This window comes from Thermobia domestica, chromosome 8 (assembly GCF_964235325.1).
Source record: "Thermobia domestica chromosome 8, izTheDome1.hap1.1, whole genome shotgun sequence".
Classification (NCBI taxonomy): domain Eukaryota; kingdom Metazoa; phylum Arthropoda; class Insecta; order Zygentoma; family Lepismatidae; genus Thermobia; species Thermobia domestica.
In genome coordinates this window covers 287,166,534-287,187,534 of record NC_137461.1, presented here as the reverse complement: position 1 = coordinate 287,187,534, position 21,001 = coordinate 287,166,534, and the positions used below count along the sequence as shown (strand labels likewise).

General features: G+C 37.1%; 2 protein-coding genes across 7 annotated transcripts in view; one reads left to right on the top strand and one right to left on the bottom strand.

The window, feature by feature from the left end:
• The window catches only part of LOC145693678 (acyl-coenzyme A thioesterase 9, mitochondrial-like), a 154,138-nt gene that overhangs the window by 44,909 nt on the left and 88,228 nt on the right, over nt 1–21,001 (top strand). Inside the window, exons 2-4 of the mRNA XM_081769925.1 lie at nt 9,405–9,554; nt 12,617–12,704; nt 19,769–19,854. Of these exons, the coding sequence (XP_081626051.1) occupies nt 12,649–12,704; nt 19,769–19,854 (142 nt within the window). The 5' untranslated portion in view covers nt 9,405–9,554; nt 12,617–12,648. The remainder of the gene's footprint in view (nt 1–9,404; nt 9,555–12,616; nt 12,705–19,768; nt 19,855–21,001) is intronic.
• Nucleotides 1–21,001, bottom strand: part of LOC145693676 (uncharacterized) — a 206,828-nt gene that overhangs the window by 173,229 nt on the left and 12,598 nt on the right. Inside the window, exon 1 of one of the 6 annotated variants that reach the window (XM_081769920.1) lies at nt 4,522–4,736. The exons of the other annotated variants lie outside the window; for them this stretch is intronic. The gene's annotated coding sequence lies outside the window, so the exon portion shown is untranslated. Of the gene's footprint in view, nt 1–4,521; nt 4,737–21,001 lie in introns of those variants that run through there. 6 annotated transcript variants of the gene reach the window in all.

Here is a 21,001-nt window from a genome sequence, read left to right as displayed (position 1 = left end):
GCTGCTAAAAACTTTCGGCATGGCCCTCGTATATATATATATATATATATATATATATATATATATATATATATATATATATATATATATATATCTGTGTGTGTGTGAGGGAGAGAAAATAAATCATACAAGGTAGACGAAAGCAAATTTTTTACTGGATACCGCAGGTGACAACTTGACCTACAATACATCCTAATACAATATAGTGTCACGAAATTAGGTAGCACTAAGAATATCTTGGAAATGAATTATCCAAGACAGTTGGTTATCAAAAAGTATTGGAAAGATCTTAATCCAGCAATGGATCAACAATTGTTGATAATAGGATGTATGCCTTTCAAAAATATAAATAACCCTCACCACTCATGTGACTCCAGTTATCATTCTTGATATCTGAGCATTTGAGATTAAGAAATATACCTTGTTTTTAGAGATCATGTTTAAACCTGTAGTTAAGAATTCCTATATAAAAAAGATAAACTAAAATTTACTGTTCCTTGATAGAACTGGATAAAATTTACTGTTATGTTTGGGTATAACAAACGGTTCTGACATCTCGAAATATTTTAACAACCGGTTCTAGCGAACAGGTGCGAACTGGCTGAATAGCACCATTGTCTATCGCACTAATCTTTCCTGCTCCTATTTCTTACACTAAAACATGTTATGTTGCAGTTATTTTCTTGTGAAATAACAAACTAAATTATAAGACATTTTTAGGAAACTTCGTGCGAAAAAAGAACCTTCAAAATTGAACGAACTCTTTTGAATATTTCATCAGAGCTGCTTATGCCATTTGTTAGGGTTATTAAGGAAATATTTGTTTCCGAAATATGACCCAAATAGCATGAGTTGTATTTTAGGAAATCGTCGATAAAAAAGTCACCGCCAATAATAAAATACCCTTCATGGACTTGCTTCTAGGTCAAATAAGTTATGTCTTATTGTCAGAATGTTAATCAGAGACTTATTTATGAAATATGAACAAAATTATCTGAGTATTTTTTCAGAAAATTTTAAAAACAAAACTACTATTCCTCGTACATTTGTTTAAAACAAATAAGTTGTATATTGCCAGATTATTAATGAAGTATGTAGTTATGAAAGATAAACAAAATCATCTGGATCTGTTAATAGGAAATCGTCCGGAATGTACACACCGTCATGAGTAAATTACCACTCTTAGATTTTTCTTGGAGAAAGGACCTGTACTACAACATAGAGTAGTTAATGTAATATTGTTATATAAAATATAAATAAAATCATGTGATGAGTTTTCGAGAAAGTCACATTTTTTAAATTTTCAACCTTTAGTAAACTCCCTTTCTTGGGGTGAAGGAAGAAAATTTTAGAAGCTCTGTTAGGGAACTGTACATTATTTTCAGATTCTAGGTTTGAACGATATGATTTCTAAAGAGTGAACACGTTAGACTGGGACAGGCGCACGGATATTCAAAATTACTTTTCGATATGTAGGTCTAAAGACCATTAAATGTGAGAATTTCTTGAAATCTCGGATTTGATTTTTTAACGGTAATCATACTTGCTTCTGCTTCACAATAGCTTTTGTCACTCAGATATGACTGAGTTTGCAGCGAATAATTGGGATTACACTCATTACAGCTCTTGCAACGTATAAACATAGTTTCCGCCAAGTCACACTTCATTTTATGTCACAAAAACTTACGTAAAACAGAATCCGTGAAGTGATAAGGTTTGAAATAATCATTAATAGTAATAAAATTATAATAGAATAATATTAACAATTACCTAAATAATAAATTCATTGATGAAAAAAATAATTGACACGATGGGACACGAACCCGTGTCTACCGCTTGATAAGTTTTTACGATACCACGACGCTACATTTCTTCCGAGCATATGTGATAAATTAAAGTACTGGTTACGGAGGTAATACGTTTGGTAAGCATTTTTTACTCCAAAAGAATTGAAATCTAACTGGGCTTAGTATTACTGGATGTCTTGATACAATTTAAATAATTACAAAATAACGTCTACAATCTTTTCTTCTTCTTCTTAGGTTGCGGAACCAACATTGAAACCCCAGTCTCAGCTTAACCAAGTCTCGAGACATTTTCCTCATTGAAAAAGGTTTATTTGATCTGCTTCTGAGTTGAAGAAGGAAATTATGATTAGTTCAATAAGTAATCGTCTCTTCATACAAGCTTTAGTACCTGGAATACTCGTACATGAAAGATTTTCAATTAGCTAAATGTTTTTGTGTCAATCAGCTGGTCTGCGTAGGCAAGTGGTTACTGTATTGGCTTCCTACCAAGACTATGAATCTCTACAGGTCCGAAATTTTTAACGTGCTTCAATTTAAATTTTAATCTCTACTCTGTGTGATATGGAAGCTTTTCTCCTGTGAAGAAGGAAAGAGATGTTCGAATGACGGTGAATTGGGATAGGTCCATGAATGGAGACAAAGATTAACAAACTTATTTCCACCAGTCCTTCTAGATTTGACATTTTTACTTAATTTCAACTATTCTTGAACTCAAGCATGATCAATGATTTTTTCTTTCTTCTCACATACAGAATGTAGTGAAATCACTTTATGCACACAACGAATTACAGGGCTAATATAAATTATATATGACACTCATTGGGCAACACGCTCCAAATAACAGAGATTAATCTGAAAATAAAGAAATTTCTTCATATATAAAATGAACAACAAAAACATATTTCAGTGCATTAATGGCTTACCAACTTTCACCTTCTAGTTGAAATGTTAGGTGTAAATTGGGTTGCATCTCTCCAGGCGTTTGTTGTAGCAGAAAAGTACTAGATCAGATTTAATAGAGTTATAGCAGGGAGAAGAACATACTTTTGTTGCTGACTGTACACTGCTGGATATTTGCTGTTTTTGTTGAGGCTTTTCTTATATTACCCGGGATAAAAATTTAAAAAGTAAACATAGTCCGATAAATCTCCCTTGATCATTTGTCACCAACAGGATTAAAATTATACTTCAATTAGAAATTCTATAAACTAATGAAATCCTTCATTTAAAAAAAAAAGAAAATCACGCTATATAACCTAGGCACTGAAAGGGGACGCTAAACTCCACAACACCAAAGATATCAGATGGCAATATAAGGGAAAACAAAAAGGCACGCTTGACACCACTACAATGTGGCACCACTAGCACAATGCCCGTTTTTCGCACAGGGACAACATCTTTTATTTTAGACATAGAGCACCAAAACTGTCACCAACCAACTTATGAACCCCAAAAACTATGAATTCAACACTAATATCAGTCATTTTCAATTGTTTTTACATGTTACCATCTCCTCTTAGGAGTAGTAATGGGAGCTAAATTTGAATTTAAACGGCATCGAAAGTGTCATCGTTTATATCAGTGACTCCGTAAACTATGGATTCGACACTAACATCTGTCATTTTCGATCATGTTTTATGTATTTCCCTCCTCTCCCTCTCCCACGTTGTACTGTCAAAGTGAAACTTCCCAGGCCCGAATCTCATCTATGTTGAAAATTTGGTTGAGATCGATCGGGTGGTTCAAGAGTTATTAAGAGTCTCAAATATAGTCACTTTCATTTTTATACAGGGTGTTTCGAAACAACACCGACAACGTTTGGGAGGAGATCCTGACACCAAGATAACACAAAAAGTATAGACAGACCTGAGTGCACAAATGGTTCCTTTCGCAGTTATAGGCTGCCGGAAACATGAAAAACTGGACTAGCTCCAAAACTATGGAACCTATCGTAGTCGGGTCAAGACTTCACTTAGGAACTAATACGTGCGCTATTCAAAAATACGTTTCAGAATCCTAAGGTACTGAAGGAACAATTTTTATAGAATGAATTTGGCTACGGGCATATAATTTGAAGTACTCAACAACTACCTCTACAAAAATTGTTGCGCAAGTAAAACAGGATTCTGAAATTCAGATATTTGTATAGGGCACATGCTAGATCCTAAGTGAAATCTTCACCCGACTACTGCAGGTTCCATAGTTTTGGAGCTATGTACATTTAAATTTCTTTCTTTTTTTTATGTTTTCGGCAGCCTATACTCCGAAAGGAAGCATTTGTGCATCGAGGCTGGTCTATACTCTTTGTCTTATCTTGGTATCAGGAATCACCTCCCAAACGTTGTCGGTGTTGTTTTGAAACACCCTGTATGTATAGAGAGTAAACAATTACTCTTCCAAGCAGTACATATAGTACTCGTTCATTTCTATAATCATTAAGTCAGATATAGTGAAGGCTCTTAAAAGAAATTACACCGTTAGAAAAAAAAAGCGATAACAAATTTTTGTGTAACTTCCCTGAAGAGCAACTACTGATCATATACAAAAACAATTATCTGCAAAGAAAGTTATTTTTCAACAATTTTCAAGATTAAGGGGGAATTTTTATTAATTTATTGGGAGAATCAGTACAGTCAAAAATTCAATGTAACCATAATTGATTCTCAAAAAATAAATTTCAATTAAAGGAACCCAACGGTAAAAAATACTATACCGTTCGATGTCTTCTTTCCTTGACAACTAGGACTGCAGTCTTCCGCCTTGCTTGGAGTATGAGGGCCTTTGTATACAGATCCAAACACAGGTACGAAACCCACTTGTTAATATCACTTCGTAATCTAAGAGTTCAAGAAGCACAAATCACATCGACCACAAACTACAGTATTTTCTTAAACCACGTAAAAGCATGTATTTTCATGTGTTCGAACAAACTTTGGACTGTGACATAAGACCTTTATCTACACTGCATCCTTCCTATCTGTGCATCCCAGCTGTCATTGTTTTCACTAGCGACCTTGAATTTAACTGTTTCTGTGTATTTGCGAATATCTTTTATATTAATGAAGGTCATAATCCCATGGTTACAAGGTACACAATACTCTGCTATTAAAATATTCTATGTACGGCTTTCATTACATGAACTACTACAGCTATTATTTAATCATTTCTAATAAAATTTCTCTTGAGTTCACTCTCATGCATGTCCTTGGCTAGCAGATGTTACAAAGCTGAAATACAACGATGAGGGGGGAGGGAAGATAATTCCTGTGTGTCCAGCCTCCCATTCAAGCAATTTCCGCTTCACTGAAAGTTTTTCTTTTTCTGTAACGTTTACAATTCCTAGTAATTCTTTGAATATACGAGGTGTGTTCAGCTTTTGCTTTAAGATTTTTATTGTTCATTGTACATTTTGAGCATTGTCTCTCTCGAAATAGTCCTGTCTATTGACAATACATCTTTACCAACGTTTCTTTTATTTTCGAAAAGTCTCCTTTAACGCACTTTCTGGGATGGAGCATAGGTCTCTTGTCGCAGTGTCCTGAATACCTTCTATGGTTTGGAAACGTCTTTTCAAAGTGATTTTAAGTTTGGGAAACAGGAAAAAGTATGCTGGGGCTAGGTCCAGAGAATAGGCTGAATGGGGCACAGGAAGAGTATGATGTTTTGCTAGATAAATGCAGATGAGCAGTGAAGCATGAGGAGGCGGATTGGCATGGTGCACCATCGAAGTCTGTTTTTCCCACAATTTAGGCCTCTTCCTGTGCACAAAACCTCTCAACCCCTTATACAATTGTTTGTTCCATCTGACCACGTGATACAAAATCATGATGAACAATGGCATTGCCTTTCCAATCAAACAACACAATCAACATCTTTGATCGAGTTATGCGTGTGCTTGCTTTTCTTTTCTTTCTTTTTTTCGACGAGGAGACCCTGAATGTATTGAAAAGCAATTGAAATGTCTCTAAATGTTTTGCCAAGTTTGTAGCAAAATTTCACACACACGCGCTGTTCTTCAAGCTCTTTCAATAGCACAGTATAACTAAACAGACCAACAGCCTCTGCATGACACTGTTACTCACTTCAGCATCTGTAGCTCGTCGACTAACCGTCATAGCGAAACGAGGGAAACGGCAGTTTGATGTCTAATCCTGTCGCTAGGTGTGCTCAACAGCCGCAGGGTGCTTCCTCTGCCTGTTGGCGCGCTATTTGAGAAGTTCGGTTTCTTTTTGAACAAATCTCGTATATATTCAATTATAGGTATATTAATGTAACGCTTATTGAACGGAAAATTTAAAACTTAAAATGATAAAATACTTTCCTTCAAATAACAGAGATATTTATACTGTTCACGTCCAGGATATTAAATTGAAATTAAATTGAATGTCATTCTTGTACAGAGTATCTCCTTTTGTAAGTACTGCCTTAGTGCAACCTCCTGATATTAATAGTTCGCTTTTCCTCCTGGACAAAAATTTCTGGAAGAAATGCTGGATGTTTGTGTGTGAGTGTTCTTCTCAAATACCCTTAGTAGCTAGAGCACTGCTCAATTACCCTTACTAGGTCACTAAGCAAATACATCAATGAATAAGAAAAAATGAAATGAAATCCTTAAGTTTTACGTCCCACGATTATGCCGGCTAGGATAAAGGAGACGGTGATGATGAGAGATGAGTGAAATGGTGGAATGAAGAAAGTGGGAGGAAACGGGAGAACTCCGAGAAAACCCACGAGCACGGTGTTTGTCTACCAGAAAGTCCACACGGCACGAGCTGGGATCGAACTAGGGACCCCAAGCACCGGAGATGAACGCTCTACCACTGAACCACCACGCCCCCATCAATGAATAAGACAAACTCCTGGTTAATGGAGGCCCAGGTTCGGTTCCCGGCGAGCTCTCGTGCTTCGAATCCCAGATTATCCCTATAAATATCACAGGGGGGGGGATCGATTTTGTTCACGTGTTTGAATTTGTAAATTTTTTTTATAAGATAAAATGTTTCCTGAAAGCTATAGAATATTTTTACATTGTTTCTTTAGAAATGGAATGAATCTTTCAGTTCAACGTCCCACGATTATGCCTTTTTAGGCTAAGGAAGACGGTGATTAAAGCAAATGAATAATAATGGAAGGAGTTGGTAGAATGAGAAAGTGGGAGGAAACGAGAAACTTACGGACACGGCGTTGTCCCCCACAAACTTACTTGACCGGGGATCGAACCAACGGTCCCCACGCACCAAAGGTAAGCGCTCTTCCACTGAACCACCGTGCTCCCTGAAAAAATGAACACTGGACTTTCTTGTAGGAGTGGATTTTATTTAGGTGAGTTTCTCAAAAAGAGCTCTCTTGGCGTGGGAGACCCGGGTTCGATTCCCGGCGGGAGCTCATGTGGTTCGGATTCCACGTTAATCAGTAGGTCCACGTCTCATATAGCCTCGCTGCTGAAAGGGACGCTAAACTAAATCAACTCAACAACAACTCAAAAAGAGCTCAGGCGATTTTGTTTATATTTCATTAACAAATACTGTATTAACAACTCTAAATACTTTTCTGAAGCTATTTCTTCTGGAAAAACTCACAAGTTGAAGTACAGCTCACAGATAACGAGAAGAACCCTAAAACTGGGGAAGCGGGGAAAGGTCAACGACACGGTCAAGTCCATTTTCGGTTTTTGAGGTGTGGTCTATACTTAGATGATGTCTGCTACTCCTGGTAGTTATCTGTGTGCTATTCTGTGGTGTCATTTGAAACCCCTGTGCGAAAAGTGGGCGAGACCATACCTACGTCACTCTACTTCTGCTAGGGTTCTTCTCGTCATCTGTGAGCTGTATATTTTTGAGCAATTTTTTCAGATGATTTAATCAAAAGTTGCTCAGGCAATTCTGTTCGCAATTTTTGAAATAAATATTTCATTAACGATACTATAATATGACGTAAGTTGTTTCTTCTGAAGACACACAATGGCTAGTTTATTCTTGAAGTTTATTTTCTCGGGCAACTTTCTAGAAAACTGGTCAGCCGATTTTGTTCGTTTGCAAACAACCCTATAAAGTGGTGTAGGTCCTTTCATCTGAAAATATCCACAAGGCGTATTTTATTTTTAGACTGTACTTTTTTTCAAACTATTTTCTCAAACATTACTCAGGCAAATTTGTTCATATTTTTATAAGAAAACATATTAATAATCCTACAATATTGGCACATATCATTTCAAGTGAAGAGCTTCCTTGTGGCTAAGTGGTTAGCGTACGTGCCTTTGGCGTGGGTGACCCGGGTTCGAAACTCGGCGGGAGGTCATGTGGTTCGGATCCTACATTAAGCTCATGTAGCCTCCCTGCCGAAAGGGCGCTAAGTTTAAAATAAACTCAAACAAAATCATTTCAAGTGAAAAGTCGATAAGGAGTAGTTTTCTACGAAGTTTTCGCAAAACGTCTATTATATTTTGTAAATAAGTGTTTAAGTAATCAATACAGTATGACTTGGTTTAATTTCATAAATGGTTGCAAGGAAGTTCAGTTCGATGGAAAATATTTTTATTATACTCTTTAATTTAATTTTTCTTCATCTTATGATCACTAGATTATGCGTACAAATAGCTCTTACACTTACGATACTCAGGTTAAGGAAAAAAACAGGCTGATATTATTCGCGAAAGAAATTTGTGGCAAGAAAAATACTTAAACCATTGATTTAAAAAAATAATAATTCCATTACACTAATAAAATGGCGAACTAGCTTTATAACATACTTCAATAAAGAGGATTTCATAATATAAAGCCTTTCAAGCATCTAGTAGGAGTGTTAGTCTTTGTACAGCCAGCGACAAAAGTTATTTCCGTTTGGTAAAATTTATTTTGAGAATAACTGTGGTATAGCTGGAACGTACAGAAAATTATATTCTTTCTAATTTGCTGAAAACTGTACTCAAATTGTCCTTCCATTCTGAAGTTATTTACGAAACTAATTTCATTAAACGAAAAGAAATTTTGTCGCTGGTTGTACGTTTCATATGTACAATTGTTTAATAAATGATTTTGAAATACTCTATTATTATTATTATTATTATTATTATTATTATTATTATTATTATTATTATTATTATTATTATAGTGGGGAGCTAGAGTGAATGAATATAAGGATAATTATGCTTTGTCACTCATATAAGATCTGAATTATTATTGACGTAAGGAGGTTTAGAATTTTAAACAATTTTTTGCCCCCCCCCCCAACACGTATATGCCTCTGCGAACTTCTGTGACTGACTGCGGGCCTGACACACACCAAAAGTTGCATGTTATTACACAATGCAAGTAGGAGTTATATTCCATAAAATCAAGAAATTAAATTTAGATTTAAAATGTAATCAAAATTGCTAACTCTATAGTTATTGATGGTCTGTGAACTTTTTAAAATCATTATGATTGAAGCTGCAAGTCTCCCCGAGCATTAGATTGAGATTGCCTGGTTCACTATTTAGTTTCTCAGTGCTGAGTACACAATAAAAAGAATATTTTAATAAAATATTTAGCGTTGTTGTAATTTGTAACAGTACGTACCACAATGTTTTTTTTTTTTTATCTGTATTATTTGTTGCAGGGGGTAAGCAACATTGCGTATCGACCGTAAACACGTAACCGAATAGTTACGATTTTACACGATCGCTTTTTTTCTCGTTGGATCGTCTGCTCACTCAGTCGTAGAGACGGAACGAAACTCAAGGCAAACCAGGAAAAAGCCGGAGGTGTGGTGAGTAATTTCTAAGCAAAGATTTTCTTTAAAAATATTTATTCATAGTAATACTGTTAGCACAACAGAATATTGTGGTGGATATATGCCGCTTACGACTCTGTTTCTTGCGGTCTTATTTAAAGTTGTTACTGCAGTTGGCGGGGGTTGGTAACTCCTTTCGCGTGATTATTTTTGTGGACACATCTGAATTTCCTTTAATCACAAATTACCAATTTATTTTTTCATACGGAAACGTCATTTATTAATACATTTACGAGATTTATAGCTAAAACACATAATCAATTCTTGTTTTTTTTTTTTTTTTGTTTTGTTTTGTTTTGTTTACGAGCTTCTTCGTGACTAAGCAGTTAGCATTTGCATCTTTGGCGTAGGAGACCATGGTTCGATTCTCGGAGGGAGCATATGTAGTTCGAATTCCACGTTAAGTTGTAGGTTTACGTCGCACATAGCTCTGCTACTGACATGGACTCTAATCAAAATCAAATCAAATCAATCTATTTTTTATTTAGTAGACATAGTGACACCGACAAATGAACCTGGAATCACAAGTAACAAATGTGGGTGTCACAGGCCCGTAGCCAGCCCGATTTCTTAGAGCCATATTCGTAGATGCATCTTAATGATTTTTTTTTTTTTTTTTTTTGAATGTGTGTCTTGAGAAGTAAATTGTTTCATAAAGCCACTCAGGCAAGATTTTGAGAAATAGATTTTTAGTAAGAAGGTCTTAGTGACAGTGACATTTTGACCTTTTCAAAAATATTTCTCAAGACAAGCTTTCGCTTTCGCTAATTCATAGTTAAAGAAAGTTGATGGCAGAAATACTAGGGATGGCCTTTTTCGAAAAATCTGTTTTCGGATTTTCGGAAATTTCATTTTTCGTTTTTTCGAAAAAAAATCGTTTTTTTCGTTTTTTGAAAAAAATTTCGTTTTTCGAAAAAATTTCGCTTTTCGTTTTTCGTTTTTCGAAAAATTTTTCGTTTCCCATTTTTCGGTTTCGAAAAATTCATTTTTCGAAAAAGTATTTTTTTAAAAAATGTGTCCATCTCTAAGAAATGCTCGTAGTTCCATATTTTCTACAAGACAGGAATATCAGTTTTACCAAGATGAGTTTTCGCTAAGAAATTCTCGAAACATGTTAACGAATAAGAGTGGCTTCAAGACGAAAATGTCAAAGACTAAATTCTACTCAAAATACTTTTTACTTAAGACAAGATTTTGAGTGGACATCATCTATGAATACGGCCTTTAGGAGGGGGTGAAATGATTACTGGCTTTTGATGAATGGAATGTCTTTTGAAATTTTGGGCCAATCACAAAAACATCAAAGAACACCACAAAACTATTTATTTATTTATTTATTTATTAGTTATGGAATCTGTAACGACGGGCACCGGCTGAAGAGTTGGAGAAATTTGGAAGACTAATACTGGTGAAGATGAGAAGAAATTGGGGTTTCGGCGGCTCAGTGACAGTTGATAGGGTGCTCATCTCTGATGCAAGGAATCGCTGATTTGATCCCATCTGAGTGTGTGTTGGGCAATATCATTTCCAAATGTTTTTAAGTTTCTTCCCAGATTCTCATTCCACTATTTTTTCACAATAATAATTCATTTCTATTAATCATCTTTCTCCATTAGCTTGAAAGACAAAACTGTAGGACGTTTACGATTTTATTTATTTATTTTTTTTATTTTATAAAAATGAAGTTGTGTTAAAAGGAATGTAATACAAGGTATGTTCAGTGGTGGTTCTAGGCCAGGGCCGGGGAGGCTGGGTCCCTCAGTTTTCTGATGAAAAATAATTCAAGCTATACTTCATATATTTTTGAAAGTTTATAGTAATCTCATGATATAAATATCACAGTCTGGTTTCTGGTTGTCCCGTTTTCACTTTCTAGAACCTCTTCTGGGTATGTTAGAATGAAAACTAGGAAGCGATGAGTTTACAATTGACGGAGGGCATTAACAGGGATAACTGGTACAGAGTCACAGCGCCGGAGAGCGCTAGGGGGCAGAAACCCACACACGTGGCTACACCCTTCCTCAAACATTCTTTAGTGAAACTTAATTAATACAAAATTATCCTTTTCGATATACAAAAAATATCTGCCCCTGTACAATATCTCCAACGTTCCGTTTGATGCCCCTCCAAGAAATCAAAGCTTGCTCGTTGATGCTACTACATGAAGATAATCTTAGCTAAGGACAGTGATGCATGAAATTTTCTCGATTTGCGGCAAGTAAACTGCTAATAATTACAAAATAATTACGTTGATTATTTTGTGCTGGTACTCAAGGGCATCGACTTCTCTGTAACTTGGGGGGGAGTGGATTTAGATATGTGTTTCTTGCTGAAGGCCTGTATGGGGATTTTAAGATGAATTGAATTTAAATTATGCCAAATATTGTATATTCATAATAAAATACGAGGGGCCCGGGCCCCCCAGGATCGGCGCCTTTGCCGGTAGGCAAAGATACTTAGTACCTACACCTTTTTCTGAGGTGTTTTACAAAATGCTGTTCTATGCATAATCGTGAAAGAACAGAAAATAAGACCCGAAATAAACATAAGATATCATGATAAACCTATTCTAACAGACAGGCGCGGATCCAAGGGGGGGCTATAGGGGCTATAGACCCCTTGACGCTCAGGTTTACACTGGATAAAATAGGCTTCAATCCTGCTTTACACTGGATAAAGCGGTAAACTATGGTTTAGCCCCTCCCTTGATCGTATTCTGGATCCGCCACTGCTAACAGGTAATGCATGGCGATTGCTTTACCTTTTTTCCCCCTTATCAATGAGACAACTTGAATCAGTTGAATTCTTTCGGATTACAAGCTGTGGTAATCTGATATGTTTCTCATACTCTTGTATATCGTGCTTATAAGTAAGCAAACGTTGCACAAGACACATTTATTCAGCAGGTATTATTCCGTATCACATTTACTTTTTAATGGAATGTCTTTGACCCACACAAAGAATGACGCAATTGCTGTTTTCAGCTGGTAGCAGTGTTGCCATCGTTTCTAAATAATTGTCTAATATCTTTATTGTAGGTCTGCCGGAGGAGAACAAATATCAATTTACAATGACGTCTAGTTGGTCGAGGTTATTGCTAAGAAGTATACATTCGAAGCATAAAGAGTAAGTATTCATTTGTTATTCTACTCGTACTTTCTATTCTAATGCTAAGCGTGATATGCACTGCAGTAGTTGTTTTTAGGTTTTCAACATTTAACTTGTAATGGGGCGTTTACACTTGGTCGATTTAGTCGCACGGCTAAATCGACTCGCTGCATTTGCGACTAAATCAAAACAACTAGGCCGAATCAGATCGATGGATGTGTTCAATTGTTTCAACCGAAATTGAATGCTGCTTGTCGACTCGCTCTCCTCTGGTCGATTCGAAATCGACTGGCAATTTTAAAGATGTCCAAGCAAAAAGTAATTGGTACAATTTGCGGTGTTATAGCAGAAGAAAATAGAATCGACCACAGAAAATATAACGTCTTTCAATTCAGTTGCTAGTCGATTAGTCGCTTTCGATCAACAAGCGATTAAGTTGAAGTCCTGTTTACACGGTTGATTAAGTTGAAAGTGACGTCAATTCAACCGAATCGAACGCAAATTGACTAAGTGTAAACGCCCCATAAAAGGTTAAAACACAACCAATGGGATCGAGGAAACAAACTTTATGCTTCATTAAAACATTTAATTAATCATTTAGGAGTTTGGTTTAGCAAAAGTGCTTTACGTAGGCCCTATTTACCCTGTGTCTCTATCCATATATACGTCTGGGAAAGAAAAAAAATCTCAGGAACTAATTGATGTAGGCCTATCATTATGAATTTTGGCCAAGATGTAGAGCAGGGTTGTGCAACTTGGAACAGTGGGCGGACCAATCACACATGGCGTCGCGGGCCTCACTGTAGGTATATCATTTTTTACTACAATTGAATAGTTAGTATTAAATGATGGAACATGTTCATCGTAATTTACATCACAATAACACAAAACAACTGTTATACTGGTAACCAAAATATTTACTCACTAAAGAGGAGCAGAATAATGTATTTAGGACTTTGTAGGTACACTCATGTCCAAAATGATTGTCGCATATCTATAATTTATCTTCTTGTAAGAATATAACTTGATAATGATTTTGTAGGGTACTTCTAATACTGATACTTTATGTATAATCGGGAAATGTATATTTGTGGTAAATTTCATAGGAGAAGAATTATAAATACGAAAATTAGAATGAGTAAAACAAAATGTTGCTAAATGGAAAAGAAAATTTTATTTTCGTTTTATTGTTTTTATTTACTGCTCTTTTGACATGCAATTTGCCACATACATGTCTTTGCTGATTATACACATACTAACATTAGAAGAAATACCGGTCGAATTCGTTATCAAATTATATTCCTACATAAACATATTTATAGACATGCGACAATAATTTTGGACATTAGTGTACATCTAGCAATCCTTGTAAAAAAGAAAAATTATAATAATTATTGTTTTCAATAACTGACCAGCGGGCCGGGACACAGGGTTAGGCTGTTGCACATGGCTGATGTAGAGGGTGAAAAGTTCCGGAAGTGGTAGAAATTAACCATTTCCGGTTTTAATGCTGATCACTATAGAGCAGCGTTTCCCAACCTTTTTCAACTTGCGGCACACTACAGGTGTTACTTGGATTCTCGCGGCACACTGACAGATATTATTATTTGTAAATATAAAACACAGCGGTATTTTTCTTTGATTATTGATCTCCTTCTCACAGCGAAGAAAACTCTATCACTGGTTTTTTCCCGTGGTAAATCATTATGCTTATTTTTCATTCTAATTTAAAAATAGAAAACAATTGCAATGAAATGTTGGACTCAGGTTTTTAAAAATACGCTTTCTTTTTAGAAACGTATCCAACCTTTTACTAAGAAGGAAGATCACTAAATAACGGACGAACAAACAAATCTCTTTTACTCTTAAAACACAAATGTAGGTAATTTGTGGAAAGGATTGAATGATATTTTAAATTTTCAAGTTACGAAATAGTCTGCAACAATAAAGAAGCAATAATGATCAGAACAATGATAACAAATACTTTTTTCAACATTAGAAATGTACAGAACAGTAACCCGGTATGAAACTTAAAATTGTAGATTCATAGTAGAGGTTCATAGTAATGTGAAATACAAATATACATTTTGCCCTACGTTTTGCAATTTGATTGCTATAAAATTAATAATTTTGTTTCCATTCCTTGCGGCACACTAGCGGCCCATTCACGGCACACCAGTGTGCCGCGGCACACCGGTTGGGAAACGCTGCTATAGAGAAACAAGTGAAGTACAGAATGTAAAAGTACAGTAGACTTTCGAACTACGAGAATTCAGTGCTCAAACTTGAAATAGTACATGTATAACTGCTGGTTGCAATAGATTAATAAGATGAAAGATAGAACCTGTTCCTCTTACGCTGGTTCCATATCAGAAAGACATTACTCGCTTACTGTTTTGGTTCTATACTGATAAAGGTTGAAACTCGAAATCCTTAATTTGAACCACTTCTGGATTGAACAGATGGTTAAGGGGGGACATGAAACCCATTTTTGGGAAGCTGAGTGGATTGCGATATATCGATATATATATACTGTATATATGTCAATATCTCTTACGATTTTTTCTCTGTGAAAATCAGTATTGAAACCGGAAATAGAACGAACACAGAAGCAGAAACCTACCTGTTAAGTCTGAGGTAATTAAATAAATTTATCGTGTTCAATACACCCTGGTGCAGAAAAGGGCAAATAAAAGCGAATTGGGGGAAAGTTTCGTAACTTGAAGAATGAAATTACATCTTTAGCTTTAATCCACGGTTAAACTTTGTAGGTTAAAGGGGACAGATGGGCAATGAAAGTGAATGAATGCATAAGAATTGATGGACTATAAGTACGTGGAGGAAATGGAAAAACTTCGAGGGCCACGGTGGTTTAGTGGTAAATCATTGGGCCCCTGATTTGATCTCAGCTCGCATCAAGTCTGTTTTGTGGTGGACAGACAGCGTTACAATGAGGAATTAGATTTCTGGGATTTCAGCATCTATGGCCATAGGGAGCATGGTGCCTCAGTGGTAGAGCACTTACTCCATCACGAAGTCGCGGTCGGAAAGAGGGATTGACGCCGTCGACGGTGGCAGACCGCCGGAGGCAGCCAGGACTCGTCCGCGGCGGCACGACGATCTACTTGTTCAAAGTTGCCGACCTTTTGCCGAGGGGGCAAGTGGTCGAAAATCGTAAAATAAAATGCTCTTTGCCGACTCTTTACCGACTGTTGCCGACCGTCAGAGTCGGCAAAACAGTCGGAAAGGCCTCTTTCCGACCCTCTGCAGACTCATGCTGGCCTCTTTTCGACGGCGGCGCCAACTCATTTTATGCTCATTTAAGGCTGTTTGCTGACTGCTCGGCAAGACCGGTCGAAAATCGCGCGGAAAGACGCCAATGTCCGGCGCCGGCAATCCGACCGGCGGCATCTGATCGGCATGGACAAATTGTTCGACTGTAGGTGGCAGGATCCTGATGGGGTTCCTGGTTCGATCCTCAGCCAAGTAAGCTTGTAGTGTACAGCATCGTGTCCGTGGGGTTTCTCGAGGTATTCCCGTTTCCTCCTACTTTTTCATTCTACCAATTCTTCCATCACATTCACTTACTTTAAACATCATCTCCCTTAGCCTAAAGTGCAAAATTGTGGGACGTTAAACTGAAAGATTTCATTTTTGTCTATGGCCATGTTAACCCGGCACGTGTGAGAGATGACTTCCCTTGGCAATCACTTTACCCGGGGAAGTGGATAAGGGCGCCGGTTTCTCTGTAACTTTGGGAGGGGGAGGAATCCAGACGTGTGTTTGGTTGCAGACAAGGTTCTGAGAAGGCACATGTCAGGATATTAAGACAAATTGAATTCAAATTATACCAAATATTCTATATTTATAAAAAATACATATAACAATAAAAATACAGATAAAAATACATGGGGCACACGTAAGCATTGGGGCCTTCGCCTCCCGGCTCCTCCAGGATCAGCGTCCTTGGAAGTGGAGAAGGTAAAAAAGGAAGGGGAAGGAAGAAAGTGCACTAGGATCTTTGTTAGTTACCTTCCCGGCATTTGCCTTGAGTGAACGAGGAAAATGAAGGTAAATATCATCACAGGATGAATGGCTTGAAACAGCTTTTATACTTTATCGACCGAGTGTCTGCACCGAGAATCGAACCCAGGACCGCTTGCACCTAAGACGAAATTGTTGCCGACTACGCCACTTGGGCCCTCTGGACAGAAATCGTGTGTGTGAGTGTTTTCTCGAGGTTCTTTCAGTTAATTAATTTCACAACTTTATCCATTCTCATCATCATTGTCTACTTTAGTCCGCACGGTATAATTGTGAAATGTAAGACGGAAATGTTTCATTTGGAGAAAACTGATGCATACGATGTTTGTTCATCAGAAGCACTGCATGGTTTGGAATCGCAACAGGAATCCCTAGCACCAGAGCTGAGCGCTCTACCACTGATTCATAATGCTCTTTAAAATTTGTAACTTCTCTCACGGCATATTACTCTTCCAATATGCTGTATGTTATTTTAACAAAAGAAACACTGACCAAAGCTTAAAACACACTTTATTTTAAATTATAATTTGTAACGGTTTCGGATATCTAACATATCCTTCTTCAGACAGACAGATTTTATTTTCGATATTGTCTGAAGAAGGAGATATCCGAAACCGTTACAAATTATAATTTAAAATAAAGTGTGTTTTAAGCTTTGGTCAGTGTTTCTTTTGTTAAAATAATCAATCCAAAGCCATGTGTCGATTTTGCCTCGAGGCGCCAGTATTTTATTTATAGCAGTTACTGACACGGGAAGATCCCACAAGATGTCGCTAAAATCTGATTGCCACATAGCACATCTGATAGAGCATCATGAGAAATGAAAATGAGTAAAATTTAAGGTGCTATGGACAAGAAGGATAGGAGCTATGGGGCTTCAAAATTTGAATATCCAAAAAATTATGTCATGGAATTATGTACGTTTAAAGTAAACGTCTTGAAAATTATTAAAGCAATCAAAACAAAAGTTGCACAATATAATGAGAAAAAAATGCCTATCGAAATCCACAAAAGTGTTGCCAACTCAGCATAAAAATATTTTGTTTGAAATAGCACAATATACAAGTATACACAGATTCAAAATGCACTATTATCATAACAGTGAAATGTAGTAGTACAGATACGTGTGCTGAAAATGTTCAATGGAAAAGTCTGATATGTGGCTGGCAACAGATGGTAGCCTAATAAAGGAATCCAGGTCTCATACTATTAATTTAGTTCAAAGGCATAACACCGATAGTATAACTTAGCAAAATGTCAGCACTCACAAAATATTGATGCATTTGAAAAACGAAATTGACTGATGCCATTTTTACGTCCTGTGTCAGCTCCGAAGCTATATAGGACGGGACCTATAGTGTAAAATGGGATGCGAACCACTATGAAAGAGAAAGATAACAATGAAATGTAAGGTGAAAAGTACAAGAATATGTCCGAGGCAAGATTGGAACCCGCGATCCCTAATATGTCGGTTGTCTAACCTTCTAGACCACACGGTTATCCTGGCCGTCTAAAAATGAAATGAGGTAGGCCTAGTAATAAAATAATTATATTTCCAATGTGAATATGGTAATATTACGGTGTACAAACATAATCATATGGTATGTAGGAAAGGAAGTAAAATAATATGTCACTCAACACGAAAGACAGAAACCAAGAAACTACTCTTCCAAATATAATCTGGAGAACCAGTTTACAGAATTAGAAAACACGTGTTTCTTTGCTCGCATGTATCATTTTGTTTTCGTGATTTGTCTGCTTATTCATCGGGGCTACAGAAGAATAATGCAAAACCCTCACTTTTTCTAATTAATTCCTTTATTAGCATCTGTCGCCACATATCAGACTTTTCCATTGAACATTTTCTGCAGTCGTAGTTCCAAATAGTGTGCAACACTGTAGCATTACACTTCACTGTTATATTTAGTGATAACAGTGGATTTTTAAATCTGTGCACACTTGTATATGGTGCTATTTCAAACAAAATGTTTTATGCTGAGTTGGCAACACTGCTTCACGCATGGCAACACTGCTTGACCTATGGCAACACTGCTTCACCTATGGCAACACTGTTTGTGGTTTACGATAGGACATTTTGTTCTCATTATACTGTGCAACTTTTGTTTTGATTGCTTTAACGGTTTTCAAGATATTTATTTTAATCGTACATAATTCCATGATTTAAATTTTTTGGATATTCAAATTTTGAAGAGGGGCCGCGGTGGCTAAGTGGTAGAGCGTTCACCTCTGGTGCTTGGAGTCCCGGGTTCGGTCCCAGCCCCCACCAAGTGAACTTTATGGTGGACAAACACCGTGTGCGTGGGTTTTCTCGGGGTTCTCCCGTTTCCTCCCACTTTCTTCATTCCACCATTTCATTCATTATTCATCATTACCGTTTCCTTTAGCCTAACCGGCATAAGCGTGGGACGTAAAACTCAAAGATTTCATTTCATTTCATTTCAAATTTTGAAGCCGCGTAGCTCCTATCCTTCTGTTCCATAGCACCTTAAATCTAGTTTTTTTTTTTTCCCTCATGCTCTATCAGATGTGCTATGTGGAAATCAGGCTTGACCGACAACTTGTGGGACCTTCCCGTATGAGTGAGCGCATCGGGGCCGAGGAACTGAGGGGTTTCATTGTTACAGTGTATCCAACGCTTTTTTAAAGTTGCAAATGAAATAAAACGAAATATTTCAGTTTAACGTCCCAGAGTTATGCCTGTTAGGCTAAGGGAGACGATGATTAAAGCAACTGAATTATGATGAAAGAATTGATGGAATGAGAAAGTGGGAGGAAACGGGAACTTCGAGTTCTAATTGAATACTCGCCTTGTTATTTAATGGGAGTACGGTTTTCTTCTGCAATCAGAAAAAAGTGAGTAGTCTTAAGAATTAAATTATTCATTTTCGAAAATTGTCACCATTATTGAGCTACTTACGAAGGAAGAACAAAGATAAGGAAAGCAGCGAGCACATGTGACTTTTGTGATTAAATGGGTTACAAACATGAGAGTAATTGTCTACTTTTTGTTTATACAGGATTTGCAGAAGAAAGAAGATTTCTTCATGTCGATTTGTGCAAACACTGGTAGCAACAGATGAGCCGAAGCGTACTCTTCAGGAAAGTAAGTGATCTGTATTCAAGTTTTAATAATTTCCACAGAAAATCAACTATAGTTTAGTCTCCTTGGTCGACGTAGGGCCTGGGGTCAGGTACAGTGTAGTCAGATATGAAGATTAAAAAAAGTAGCGAGGTTGTGCTTCAAACGTAGCGGATTTGAACTATTTGTAGCCCAAACATAAAAATGTCAGATTTCTGGGTTGGCAATGGTCAGGCGGCGACTGCAGTTTCGAATTGTTGGCCATGGTGTTAGATCAAACGCTATAGTAGCTGTTAGAATGGCAGTGTGCAACGAACTTGGTAGGCGGTGATAGTATAAAACTAGCGACTTTTCTGATTTTCAAAGAGATATGCTTGCTCCAATCAGTTTTGTGGACTCTGAAATATATTTTACAACGTTTATGGTATGTTTATTTACTGCTATTTCTCACTTCTTTAATTCACTTACTATTTTTTTTTATCTGGGAGCAATGAAGTTTTGAAGATTTATTGTGGTACCGCGTAACATAGTCGCTAACGCTCTCGTCTTCGGTGCGATCGGTCCCGGGTTCGGTTCTTCCCGGTGGTGGCCCTCGGTCGAAACAGTGTATAAACCTCCTGGTCCGTTTGCTTCCCTCCCTTTCCCCGGATAGTGGGATCGCCGAGGGACGCCGTCCCTCATACGTGACGGGCTAAATGGCCTTAGTATCGAAAACCCAGAAATCTAAATCTTAAATCCTAAAAATCGAAGGTTTATTGTAAATTTACTTACGCATTATGATAATACGGACAATACAGGAACACAAATTTGCGATGTTCGTATTTACACAGCTTCGCATAACTATTAGGACAAAGCATTAATTGAGAGAGCAACATGGTCAATGCGTATTGCAACAGCGCGAACCAGTGGCGTATTTCGGGGGGAGGGCTTTCGGGCTTAAGCTCCCCCCCCCGAAATCGTACTTACTATAGTAAAGTATATGAAATATCTTGCACAATTTTCACATTTTGAGGCAAAGCCCCCCTCCCGAAACAAAATCGTAAATACGCCACTGGCGCGAACTCAACGAAAGTCTAGTGTTGTCAGATCTGGAGACTAAAAACAAGAATTGAACTAATACCGAACATGTTAGTTTTAGGAAAACTATTATTCATTGTGAATACAATACTGA